Raw genomic sequence first — 13,402 nt, 5'->3', positions numbered from 1 at the left:
TCGTTCCTCTCCACAGTTGCCTCAGGCATGCTCAGGACGGGAGATTGGACGGAAGAGAAGTTTTGGTGCAATCTGTATGGGTTTAAATTTGTCTGAAAAATAACTGCAAATGCACAGAGGGTGATCTACAAATATGTCTTGAGTTGCACATGTGTTTTGCTATCCAAAAATACAAATTTCCTATTTGTAACTTGTGTGCTGGTTTTGACAAATATACCGGTATGTGTATCTGTAAATATATAATTTTCCATTGGTAAACAAAAAGCCATTTGTGAAACTGAAAATTCTATTTGTGAATCGTGACTCAGCATTTGTGGATCACCAATCACACGTTCGTATTTTTGAGACATTCTTTCCGCAAATCCACACAAATCCACAAACAAAGCTGGCTTGTGATTCACAAATTACCATCCAGTAGATGCCACTGTTGTTCACTGATGGCAACGGATTGAACCATGAAAGCGCCGGCGTGGCTGCAGGTTTCATTCAATCAACTGAACTGTCTGCACTGAAGGTCTTAACCAGTTCAGTTGACTGAATGAAACAAGTCAGCTGTGCTGCTGCATGTTTGGAACAAAAACCTGCAGTCACACCAACCCTTTTGTGAATCAGTTTGACATCTGTGGTGTAAATGTGGGCCTAATCTTAACTGTCCTTATGCACACATCAGCAATGCTTTCTGATAGCAACATCAGCGCCTTAGTTGAACTGGTTACCATAATAACTGGAGGTCTTGGAAGCAACTTTTTTTCTCCCCCATTCAATATCAAATTTGGGGTCAGCTTAAACCGGGGACCGGTCACCGAAATCGGGGACATCTGGTTAACCTAGCTTAGGCTGTCATGGCTATCGAGATTATCATGGCCTACATGTTTGCGAGTCCGTTTTTAACGTCAGGCTGATTGACTGAAAACAACTCAAAGGTGATTGAAATAAAACAGACTAAACTTTAAAACTACAGACGAGCAACAAACACCGCCAATAAATGTTATCACATACATACCCATCCAACTGACGCATCCATGTCGTTACTATGGTTACTGCTCATCAGCAATCTTCTTTCTTGTCGTTCTTAAGCCGAGCCATCAGTGAACATCAGTGCCATCTACTGGATGGTAGAGCCCGATCAATATATCGGCGGGCTGATATTAGGCATCGTATCGGCATTCATATGACTGCACCTCCACCTCTGCAGCAATTCTTACCAACAGGCTTCTTCTGTCCAGTTGTACCTCCACCTCTTTGGCAGCTTCCACCACCAGGTCTCCTGAGTCAAGCTACACCTCCACCTCTGCAGCAGCGTCCACCACCAGGCATCCTGAACCCAGCCACAAATCCACCTCTGCGGCAGCTTCCACCACTAGACCTCCTGAGCCCAGCTGCACATCCACCTCTGCGGCAGCTTCCAGCTCCAGGCATCCTGAGCACAGCTGCTCCTCCACATCTGTGGCAGCTACCACATCCAGGCCTCCTGAGCCCAGTTGCACCTTCACATCTGTGGCTGCTCTCACCGCCTGGCCTCCTCAGTTCAGCTGCACCTTCACCTCTGCAGCAACTCCCACCACTTACCCTTCTCTGTCCAGCTGCATCCCCACCCCCATTTCTAAAATTGATAGCAACATCACTCCTGTCGTCATCCCTCCGCTACAACCTCTTTGTCTACCTATAGAGGAGGTTGGAGCTGAGCTCAGGAGACTTCAGTCAGGGAGGGCTGCAGGCCCAGATGGAGTATGTACAAGGCTTCTGAAGGACTGTACTGGTCAACTAGCAATCCCTCTTCATAGGCTCTTCAATAAAGTCCTAGTGCTGTGGAAAACTTCTTGTCTCATACTGGTGCCGAAATTAGGTCAACCGGTGGAGCTGAATGACTACAGACCGGTGGCTTTGACATCTCATATCATGAAGACCTTGGAGAGATTCCTTGTTTGTCGCATGTGAAAGCAGGTTGCTGAGGATCCAGTTTGCCTACCAGAAACACATAGGAGTGGAAGATGCGATTCTGTACATGCTGCATATGCTTATCTGGATTTGCCTCGTTCATATGTGAGAATCATGTTCTTTGACTTCTCCAGTGCCTCCAACATCATACAGCCTCCCATACTGAAAGACAAGCTTCTAGGTATGGGTGTGGCCCCCTCCCTGACATCATGGATAATAGACTATCTGACTGCCAGACCACAGTATGTCAGGATGGGGAGATGTGTTTCTGGAACACTAGAATGCAGTACTGGGGCTCCACAGGCTACCGTTTTGGCTCCTTTTCTTTTCACCCTGTACACATCAAACTTCAGGTACAACTCAGAGTCCTGCCACATACAGAAGTATTCTGATGATACAGCTGTTGTGGCATGTGTGCGCGGAGGACAGGAGAAGGAATACAGGGACCTTGTGGAGTCCTTCTATGGCTGGACCAAAAATAACTTTTTGCTCCTGAACACTACCAAAACCAAAGAGCTGGTGGTGGACTTCAGAAGATCTAAAACTCCATACCAGTCAGTCTGAATTGATGGAGGGGAGATAGAGACTGTTCAGACCTACAAATACCTGGGGGTGGTGCTGGATAATAAACTGGAGTGTTCTGCCAACATAGAAACAGTGTACAGGAGGGGCCAGAGCCGTCTTTTCTTCCTGAGACGGCTCAGGTCCTTCAATGTCTGTAGTGATATGATATGCATGTTTTATCACACTATCATTGAGAGTGCACTGGTCTATGCTGTTGTCTGCTGGGTAAGCTGCACTACAGACAAAAACTGTAGGTGCCTGGACAAACTGGTAAAAAAGGCCAGTTCTGTTGTAGGCAGAAGACTAGACCCTCTCAGTGCTGTAGTGGAGCAACGGATGAGGAGGAAATTATATTCTGTTTTGGATAATAATAGACATCCTCTCCACAGCATCCTGACAGGTCAGAGGAGCAGCTGCAGTGGGAAGCTCGTCTCACTATGCTGCAGGACTGAGAGGTTCAGGAGGTCCTTTGTCCCCACAGCCATAAGGCTTTTTAATAGTGACTGCTGACATGTTCTTCTCAAATTTATTTATTCATTTCGTCATTGATTATTATTATCAGTATTATTATTGTTGTTGTCTAGTATGAAATCATTGTAAATATTTATAATTTTTTGAGCTACTCTACGAATTTGAATTTCCCCGACTGGGGGATGAATAAAGTATTATTCTATTTCTTCTATTCTATTATATAGTGCCTGTGTACAATGTGTCCTTTAGTCACCTATTCATGCAAAACACATATACCAGACATCATTGAACTCAATGACATAAAACAGATTAGCCACTGCCACCTGCAGGCCTACTCATAGTCTTGACCTGATTCTAATAGAGAATGTAAGGAGAATTAAAAACCAGAACCTCTTTGTACATATACACGGTTTATACAAGGGGCCCCAAGAGAGTTCTTAAAATAAATTTGTGTATATATACACAAATTTATTTTGTGTATATATATATATATATATATATATATATACATATATATATATATATACACAAAATACATTTTTGTGTACATGCATGTGCATGTGTTAGCTGATGGACAGATCCTCATGAAAAGAAAAAAAGAAGTGACTTATTTGAAAAAAAAATTTTCACTTACCCAAGTCTTTCATCTTCCTTCTTCCTCAGGTCAAAATCTCTCTGGACAACATCCCACACATGCTTGGCTTCCTCATCTGTTAGTTTAGAAAGATCCAGCTTCTTGCCTGAAGTGGTGGCAGGCAGTGTGAAGTCCATACCTGGAAGCTGGCTGACTCCTTGCTGCTGAGCTACAGAGGGATAACAAACAATAAAACATAACTGGTCTTTTTCTAAATATCATTTAAAAGCCTAAAACCTCATTTTCAATAATTTCACATATTTTCCATGTTATATCCACATGTATTCTTCATAATAATCCAATAATTCCTTTATGATGTATAGTGGTTTAGATGTGACTACTTTTACCTCATTTAGAATTCTGGGATCCTTGAATAGCTAAATTAGCCTACTTTGTTACTTTCTCTATGTATTGCCTGGAGATAACTTTAACTTAAACATTTTTTTCCCTGTATGAATAAATTAACCAAATAAATTGCCCTGGGGGGGGCGGTTATTGAAAGACGCTGAGCTTCAGTGAAGTCAGGGTATGTTGTCCAGACATTGAACTGCTCTCAGTTGGTTTCTGTGCGTTCTATGCGCCCAGAGAGTTTCCATATACAGTCTTCATTGTTGTTTACATTCCACCGAGGGCAGCACCTACAACGGCGTGTCACGTCATCCATGATGCCTTTGCTAGGATACTACGTCTCTCTATCCTCCTGCCTGACTGGCTTTGTACAGTATGTGGACTGTCCAACACGTGGAGAAAGGACATTATATTTGTTCTATGCTAACGTGAAGGAGACTTACAGGGCAGTGTCTCTTCCACCACTGGGTAGATCTGATCACAACACGGTCTATCTACAACCCACATACAGACCTTGTGTACAAAGACTTCCAGTTACTACCAGATCTTTCAGGAAGTGGTCACCTGAGGCGAGTGATGCATTAAGAGACTGCTTTGATGTCACAGACTGGGTTGTATTGCTGGAGCAAGAAGAAATGGACATTGACATGGACAGGAGGGTCAGCACCATCACTGACTATATTAACTTCTGTAGGGACACTGTGATTCCAGTGAGGACTGTAGGATGCTATCCTAATAATGAACCATGGATCACCAGTGACATGAAAGACCTCCTGAACCAGAAAAAGATGCCGTTCCAGAAGGGGGATGGAGAAAGGCGGAGGAATGTACAACAGGAGCTTAAAAAGACACTACGTCGAGCTAAGGTGGAGTACAAGAAAAAGGTAGAGAGACAGCTGGAGAACAATAACACCAAGGAGGGGTGGAGGGGCATGAGGACCATCACTAGATACAGACTGAAAAACTCTCAGTCTGTGGAAGGTGATGTGGAAAGAGCCAATACTTTTAACCAATATTTCAACAGGTTTGATAGTTTGGCTTTTTCCACCTCTACTGCTGCTCCCTCCACCCCCACAGCTGCTTCCTCTATACTGCTTCCACTGCCCAGCTGTACTTCCACCTCAATGGCAACTCGCATTGCCAAGCTTCCTACTCCGCCTGACTGCACCTCCACCTCTGCAGCAACTCTCACCAACAGCTTTCTTCTGTTCAGCTGTACTTCCACCTGTTTGGCAGCTTCCACTGTCAGGCCTCCTGAGCCAAGCTACACCTCCACCACTGCGGCAGCTTCCACCACCAGGCATCCTGAGCCCAGTTGCACATCCACCTCTTTGGCAGCTTCCACCGCCAGACATCTTGAATCCAGCCACACTTCCACCTCTGCGGCAGCTACCACCACTAGGCCTCCTGAGCCAAGCTGCACATCCACCTCTACGGCAGTTTCCAGCACCAGGCATCCTGAGCCCAGCTGCACCTTCACATCTGTGGCTGCTCCCACCGCCTGGCCTCCTCAGTTCAGCTGCACCTCCACCTCTGCAGCAACTCCCACCACTGTCCAGCTGCAACCCTACCCCCATTTCTATAATTGATAGCAACATCACTTCTGTCACCATCATTCCGCTACAACTTCTGTGTCTCACTATTAGAGGAGGTTGGATCTAAGCTCAGGAGACTTCAGTCAGGGAGGGCTTCAGGCCCAGATGGAGTATGTACAAGGCTTCTGAGGGACTGTGCTAGTCAACTCGCGTCCCTCTTCATAGGCTCTTCAATATGAGCCTTCTAATGGAAAAAGTCCCAGTACTGTCGAAAACTTCTTCTCTCATACCGGTGCCGAAATTAGGGCAACCGGTGGAGCTGAATGACTACAGATCGGTTGCTTTGACATCTCATATCATGAAAACCTTGGAGAGACTCCTTGTTCGCCGCATGAGATTGCAGGTTGCTGAGGACCTTGACCCCTCCCAGTGCCAGATTAACACTTCGCTGTACCCTGGGAAACAATATTCAAGGGCCCCATGATCACGACCCCAGGATCACCATAATCTGGCAAAATACAGAATAAATTACAGTAATATAAATATACTCAATACTTCAATGACTAACTGTCATCAAGTGCATTTTGATGTGCAAATGTTCATAGAACTACAAATACACCACTATGTCCTCTTGTCAAGGCCATTCACTCACAGGTGATGTTATGAAAACAAAACACAACAGCATCAGTAGAATCTTGCGAAATTGACCCACTACATAGAGAGGGAAGGAAGTGTCCTCCATTTTCACAAAGAAATAGGTAAGCAACCACTTTCAGAGCATCCAATATTTATTTAACCTGTTCCCAACACAAATGTATTGAACTGATAGAGCCATCACAGAGGAAGTCCAGAGACAAGACTACAATCAAGTTATAGTGCAATATAAACATTTTGAAATCTGCCTGTTTTCTCTCAACAACAATAAACAATTTATAGTATTTTCATGGAGCCACCACAAGGAAAAGAATAAATAAAATGCAGCATCAACTGTATAATTTTAACTTTTTTTAAAATAGAAAACAACCTGTCACAACTCAACAAGACAGGCAAGGGTTAAACATTTCAGTGCAAGTTCAACATTTGGAAATATGTCAATTTCTCTCAATTAGACAAGACAAAAATAAACGCTACATAAACTGACAAAATACGCAACTTTCTAAATATCGGAGAAGTACATGTTAAAATTTGAAATACTTGATTTCATTTGGCAAAAACATCTTACACTAGCATTTTTCTGGACTTTGAATGTGCAAACTGGTGTACAATATCTTCGAAATCAAGGGCTCTAACAAGTTCATGTTTGATGGCCAAGAGAATAAGTGCAGAGAGCCGTGTCTGTGACATTGTGGTCCTCACTTCCTTACCAATACCGGATACTTGGCAGCCCGGTTCTGGAAAGCTGTAAGCCCCCGGTAGATCACCTCTTCCCAGAGCTGCTCCGTAACCGGCCCTCACATTACAGGATCCATAAGGAGTAGTAGAGGTGTTGAGGTACAGAGGCAACTCGCAGACTCAACAAGCGGCTCAGATGGGGGTGAGACTAAAGGCCCATCATCGCTTCCCTCAACGATCGCACTCGCAGCAGAATCCGGGCCTTCGGTTGAAGATGATGTACTCGTTGACAGAATCGGCCTTAGCAGAACAGTTGGTAACATTTACTAGAGTGAAGGAATTACCTATTTTTGATAATTAAAATTTTCCGTGTTTCTGATGTTCTTCTCCTTTTTTAAGTTCTTAAGTGCTCCCACTTAGCTTCTCCATGTTTGTTTTTTTTTTAAATTGTGTACAGGCATTTGACATCACGCAACCTGGCACGTTGATTGGCGTCACCTTTGACCCGCGTCATACGGGCTGACCAATGAGGAGAGGGTCACAGTTCCCGGTCACAGTCACAGGCAGCCAGGAGCAGAGATTCTGTGTTGTGCATAGACTACGGCTCTGACGGGCAGTTTGACATATAATAACCAGATATTTTGCTTGTGCCCTCACTGCCCAGGGCCCTTTAGAGGTCGAGGGCCCCTGGGCAATTGCCCAATTGACCACATGATTAATCCAGCCTTGCACCCTCCAGTTTGCCTACCAGAAACACATAGGAGTGGAAGACTGGATTCTGTACATGCTGCATCGGGCATATGCCTATCTGGATGTGCCTCGTTCATATGTGAGAATCATGTTCTTTGACTTCTCCAGTGCCTTCAACAGCATACGGCCTCCCATACTGAAACACAAGCTTCTAGGTATGGGTGTGGCCCCCTCCATGACATCATGCATTACAGACTATCTGACTGCCAGACCACAGTATGTCAGGATGGGGAGATGTGTTTCTGGAACACTAGAATGCAGTACTGGGGCTCCACAGGCTACCGTTTTGGCTCCTTTTCTTTTCACCCTGTACACATCAAACTTCAGGTACAACTCAGAGTCCTGCCACATACAGAAGTATTCTGATGATACGGCTGTTGTGGCATGTGTGCGCGGAGGACAGGAGAAGGAGTACAGGGACCTTGTGGAGTCCTTCTATGGCTGGACCAAAAATAACTTTTTGCTCCTGAACACTACCAAAACCAAAGAGCTGGTGGTGGACTTCAGGAGATCTAAAACTCCATACCAGTCAGTCTGCATTGATGAAGGGGAGATAGACTGTTCAGACCTGCAAATACCTGGGGGTGGTGCTGGATAATAAACTGGAGTGGTCTGCCAACATAGAAACAGTGTACAGGAGTCATCTCTTCTTCCTGAGACGGCTCAGGTCCTTCAATGTCTGTAGTGATATGATATGCATGTTTTATCACACTATCATTGAGAGTGCACTGTTCTATGCTGTTGTCTGCTGGGGGAGTTGCACTACAGACAAAAACTGTAGGTGCCTGGACAAACTGGTGAAATAGGCTAGACCAGTGTTTCTCAATTCCGGTCCTCATGACCCACTGCCCTGCATGTTTTCAAAGTTTTCCTCCTCCACCACACCTGATTCAAATGAATGGCTCCTTATCAGGCTACTACAGAGCTTGATGAAGAGCTGATCATTCGAATCAGGTGTGGTGGAGGAGGGTAACATCGAAAACATGCAGGGCAGTGGGTCATGAGGACCGGAATTGAGAAACAATGGGCTAGACCCTCTCAGTGCTGTGGTGGAGCAACAGATGAGGAGGAAATTATTTTCTGTTTTGGATAATAATAGACATCCTCTCCACAGCATCCTGGCAGGACAGATGAGCAGTTGAAGTAAGAGGCTCATCTCACTGTGCTGCAGGACTGAAAGGTTCAGGAGGTCCTTTGTCCCCACAGCCATAAGGATTTTTAACAGTGACTGCTGACATGTTCTTCTCAAATTTATTTATTTAGTTATTGATTATCATTATTATTATTGTTGTTGATGTCCAATATACAATCATTGTAAATATTTATAATTTTTTCATAATTTTTTTTTCAGCGATTTGACGAATTTGAATTTCCCCCACTGGGGAATGAATAAAGTATTTTTCTATTCTATTCTATTTGATTCTGTAAAACTGTCAGATTGAATCTGTGATGTAGAGACTGACATGACTGACTTGGTGCACTGCAGTTCTAAGGCAAGCAATGCTCAGCCATGGTTTTTACTGCTCTTTTTACCTGTGTTGTCTCTAAACACAAAGAAAGAATAAAATTAAAAAAAAACAATGATGAATTGGTGTCTCTTCTCAAGACCAATTCATGTGCACATGCCAGCTTTTTGAGGTATGTTACTTCAAACAACAATGATAACAGAGGAATTAATCATCAATGTTTAAGATCAGAACCATTTATAACATTGCCCCCAAAAGGAGTGTCTTAGAAAATGCATAAACACAAAACAGTACAAGAGCTTCAAAAAGACATAATGTCTCATATTAATATATATGTTGCAGGTCAAAACTGCTGCTTGTCTTTGCCAGAGCATGAAAGAGAAAGGGAGCATGAAAGAGATATATTATCCTCAAGAGTCTTACATCCTGGTTAAATAAAGGTGCAATGAATTGAGTGAAAATGTCTTCAAACTCAACACTGCACTTATTCAAGCCCTGGGCAACACACTTGCCAAATCTGAAAGAGTTTGGCTGAACACTTGTTGAAAACAATGAGGAAAAGCTAAACAGAGATACAAAGAGAGATTATTTGATCTATCATTAAGATACAGATATGAAAGATGCACGTTTATGATGTAATCAGACTTGAATAACTTGAATTCTTATAAGAAACCGCAGAATATTATTCAAATTAAGTTACTGAAGTTCAGAGTGAAGCTAAATTGAAAACTAACTGTGTTAATCAGTCTAGTCTTGTTATGTCCAGTGTGAAATTTTGTGTATCATTAGAGGATGCGGGGATGTTTTTGGTAATCAAATTCAAAGCAATTGGCTGCTTGACACTGAAATGTAAATTGGGGGTACAGTTTGAAGAACTTTAGTCAGAATGTTACAAAAAACAAAAACACAGCACATCCAGCCGCAACACTTGTGGAAATATCAATCAGACATGTTTCTATTCACTAGTTTGAAGCAAATAAACTAGACTGTGCAGTGTTGCTGGTGGGTGGCTGCATTGGCTATGTTTTTAGAGGTTGCAATTCAGTAGCGGCTGTTGAACTAACCAGAAACAAGCCTTGATTAGGAAGAAAAAAAAGAACACAACAGCATCCGCTTGGATGTTCATGAGAAGAAAATTGAGGAGCTTTTCTTCAGGAATTTTTAAATTTAGTGCATTCGTGAAAAATATTGCCCAGGTTTCCATTCACATTTTCTTATTTGCTTATTTCCTATATACAAATTCGAAAAATTTCAATGAAAACCTGGGTAATATCTCAAATGACCACACTTCACATCAGACAAGAAAACAGAAAACAGCTCAGACTCTACAACATTCCAATCTAAGAGCTGATGGATGACAACAGTAAAGCACTATCTTTGGTTTTGCCCTTATAATCCAGAAAGAAAAATCTGAGGCTGCAGTTGGCACAGGCTTATTAAAACCAGACAGTTAAAGGCTGAAAAAAACATTATAGTCAGATGAATCTACAGATAGTAAGCCTATAATATAGTGTAGCCAGCATGAATCTACAGAATTAACTTACTTTGTGTCCTTTAATACTGAACTAAAAATCAATTATGACTCGATTGCCCAAATTGTTCAAACATTTGTTGAACAAGTGCATTATTTCTAGTAATATCTTCCCATCATCTAATGGCTACTTCCGGCATGATAATCAATGTAATAAAGCAATAATTGCAGTTTCCTGTATTCTCATCAGATCGGAATTGAGTATAATACCCTGGAGATGTGGCTGAATTGAACATTGATGACATAAATGTGCAGGAATGATATCATACAATCAAGTCAACATGTAGAAGAATCTGTTCAACATTTGTTGAAGTTATGACTCGATGTACTGAGGATGAGAACAAAAGAGGACCAAATCAGTTATTAGATTGATTATAAAGTGCCTATTGAGTTTAGCTCATTTGAGAAGTATTAAAAACAGATTATAAAATCTAATTGATCTGTTTCTTGCGTATGGTAACAGGTCATTTAATATTATCACTGATAACAACCCTAGATAACGTTAGTAAAATTGTTCTTGATTCTTCATGTCAGCCAAACCTCTTTCTTATTGTAGTGGTTGGTTTACATAAAACAAACTAATTTATGTGAAGGAAAGACCTTGAAGGGGCATACTGATCATGTTGTGGTGTTGGCGTGTTTTTTTTCTTCTGTATAACCCAGACAGCAGATGTCAGCCACGTTTATAATGTTAGGCCAAAAGTGGGTGAATAAATGGGTGCCAAGGCCTATTGCATTCCCACTGTCACTTCGTGGCTGGAGAGTGATAAAACTTGCAGTTTTGGAATCTGTGAGATCGCTGCCTTCAGCAGTGACATTGCTTGTCCATGTACATGCTGTGGGGTGAACAGCTGAATCCATGCTTTGTGTTTACATATTTTTTTATGAATTTGTTTACCTGCTCTTTAATAGTTTATTATTCCAACTGTGTTTGATTGTTGTACAAATGTGAGCTTTTAGTTGAGATTGTGATATTTATGTGGGTACCACACATGTCTATGTTTAAGTAACAGACCTGGCGTCACATCACGTAAAACAGCATCTTTTCCACCTCCAATCATGGGGCCACCCCTCTTATGACCAAAAATTTGCATCCCTCACTCATATTCTTACTGTAATGGCTAGTGTATCATACCATACACCATCAGTTCTTGTTTTCTACTATCAGTAACCGTTCGAGGTAAGGCTGTAAGGCTTGTTTTGGGACAAATAAGTTAGTGGACCTCTTTCTTCTGTCATCATAGGGAAGCTCCCCTCTATTTGGAAATCTTTCTCAAGCTATTAGTGAAGAGAAAAACAAGACAGAACTGCACACTATGTACACATATCTTACTCATTTGACTACTATCACTGACCTGCATGAGAGGACAAACAGAGCAAAGGAATGTTCACATAATCATCTGTTCTCCACAAGCTAAGTAAAAAAAAAAAAGAAGGAAAAAAGAAAACACAAATTGGGCAGCCTAATATAATTACTGCTTCTGCAAGTGAGCAAAAAAAAAACACACCAGGAAATATGACCCATCTAAATGGTATACTGTGTGTAGATCATTGTACTCACCCAACTAAATAATACCTTGCTCACACTTTCCCACAGTTAGATTACTTCACTTATACTCTCAAGCAGTGTACATAGTCTCTACATATGTTTGTTTAATGGGTGCAAGCAACCTCATATCTTGGTTACTGTGTTGTATCAAGGGAAAACTAAGAAGGCAAACAAAAATATTTTTTTTCTATTTATAATTTTTGTTATTGAGATTTCTTTACCAAAAGATCAAATATTGTGTGTATTTGTTCTTTCGGCAAAGAAATCTTAATAACATAGATTGTAGTCTGGAAGATATACATTTTCAAATAAAATTCACTACTGATACACAAGTAGGACTCTATTGTTTACAAAGGGAAAAGGTTGTAGCTGAACAGGTGTGAACCTGAAATACCTGCAATACTTTAACAAATGCCAGATAAAGCACATATAAAGCATGACTTTCATTCTCATTTAAACCTGTCTACCTGAATACATGTATATTTATGTTCTACCTGTTTACCTTATCTTATACCGAAATGTAACGCAAAAACCTTGACTACTGTTCTGCATGTTAAAAGACATTGACAATAGCTAATTTGCATTTGGTTAAAAACCCTTTTATAGACATACAGTTATCCCATTGAAATGAGAAACATTTTCTCATCGATCAACACTCTAAAAGACAAAGAAAGTTAGGGATTCACCTCTGCGATACAAACTCATGTAAGCATTAAAATAGCAATAAGATTACACTGGCTTACCTCGGTGATGGCTGAGTAGCCTGCAGGCAGTATTTCCTCTAAAGGGAGACCAGACTGACTGCAGGGAAAACTAAGTAGCAGACAGCAATGGTAATCACATGTCGAGTTAACTGGGTGGAAAAAAAGGCAGGGAGACTTCCCCCTCTCCACCCTCCTTGACTTAACTTCAAAGGGTCAGTTTATTTGCCTTGGCCTCACCTGACCTCATCTACAATATTACTTCAATACATTTGAATTTCTATGTCAGGAAAGCACCTGATTTAGTAAATACGTAGTTTGGAGAGAGCCATTTTAGGCATTTGATTGGTTGGACTGTACAAATGTGCACAGTAATTCTGAGGTTATATCGAGGGTAAGTGGGCTTAAGTCCCTGGTCACATGTTATGAGATAGAGTGCTGACACAAGATTTAGGAGTTAGAAACTAGCATGTCTTGATTAATACAAGGGGATTCTGTATTCATGTCTACTAAGATAATAAAACATTTCAACATGTCCGATAATCAAAATCGACCGAACAGGTTATTTGTTCAAATATGTAAA

The 13,402-nt window shown here is 41.6% G+C and overlaps 1 protein-coding gene across 1 annotated transcript in view; it reads right to left on the bottom strand.

Annotated features, from left to right (window-relative positions):
• Positions 1 to 12,912, bottom strand: part of mlphb (melanophilin b) — a 69,152-nt gene extending 56,240 nt beyond the window's left edge. The window contains exons 1-2 of the mRNA XM_072397620.1: positions 12,862 to 12,912; positions 3,608 to 3,776 (exon numbers count right to left, since the gene is read on the bottom strand). Coding sequence (XP_072253721.1) covers positions 3,608 to 3,744 — 137 coding nt within the window. The 5' untranslated portion in view covers positions 3,745 to 3,776; positions 12,862 to 12,912. The remainder of the gene's footprint in view (positions 1 to 3,607; positions 3,777 to 12,861) is intronic.
• Positions 12,913 to 13,402: the final 490 nt, after the last annotated feature.

The sequence above is a fragment of the Leuresthes tenuis genome, unplaced genomic scaffold, assembly GCF_036924035.1.
Source record: "Leuresthes tenuis unplaced genomic scaffold, fLeuTen1.0.hap1 SCAF_12, whole genome shotgun sequence".
Classification (NCBI taxonomy): domain Eukaryota; kingdom Metazoa; phylum Chordata; class Actinopteri; order Atheriniformes; family Atherinopsidae; genus Leuresthes; species Leuresthes tenuis.
The sequence above is the reverse complement of the archived record's forward strand: the minus strand, read 5'-3'. Positions and strand labels throughout refer to the sequence as shown.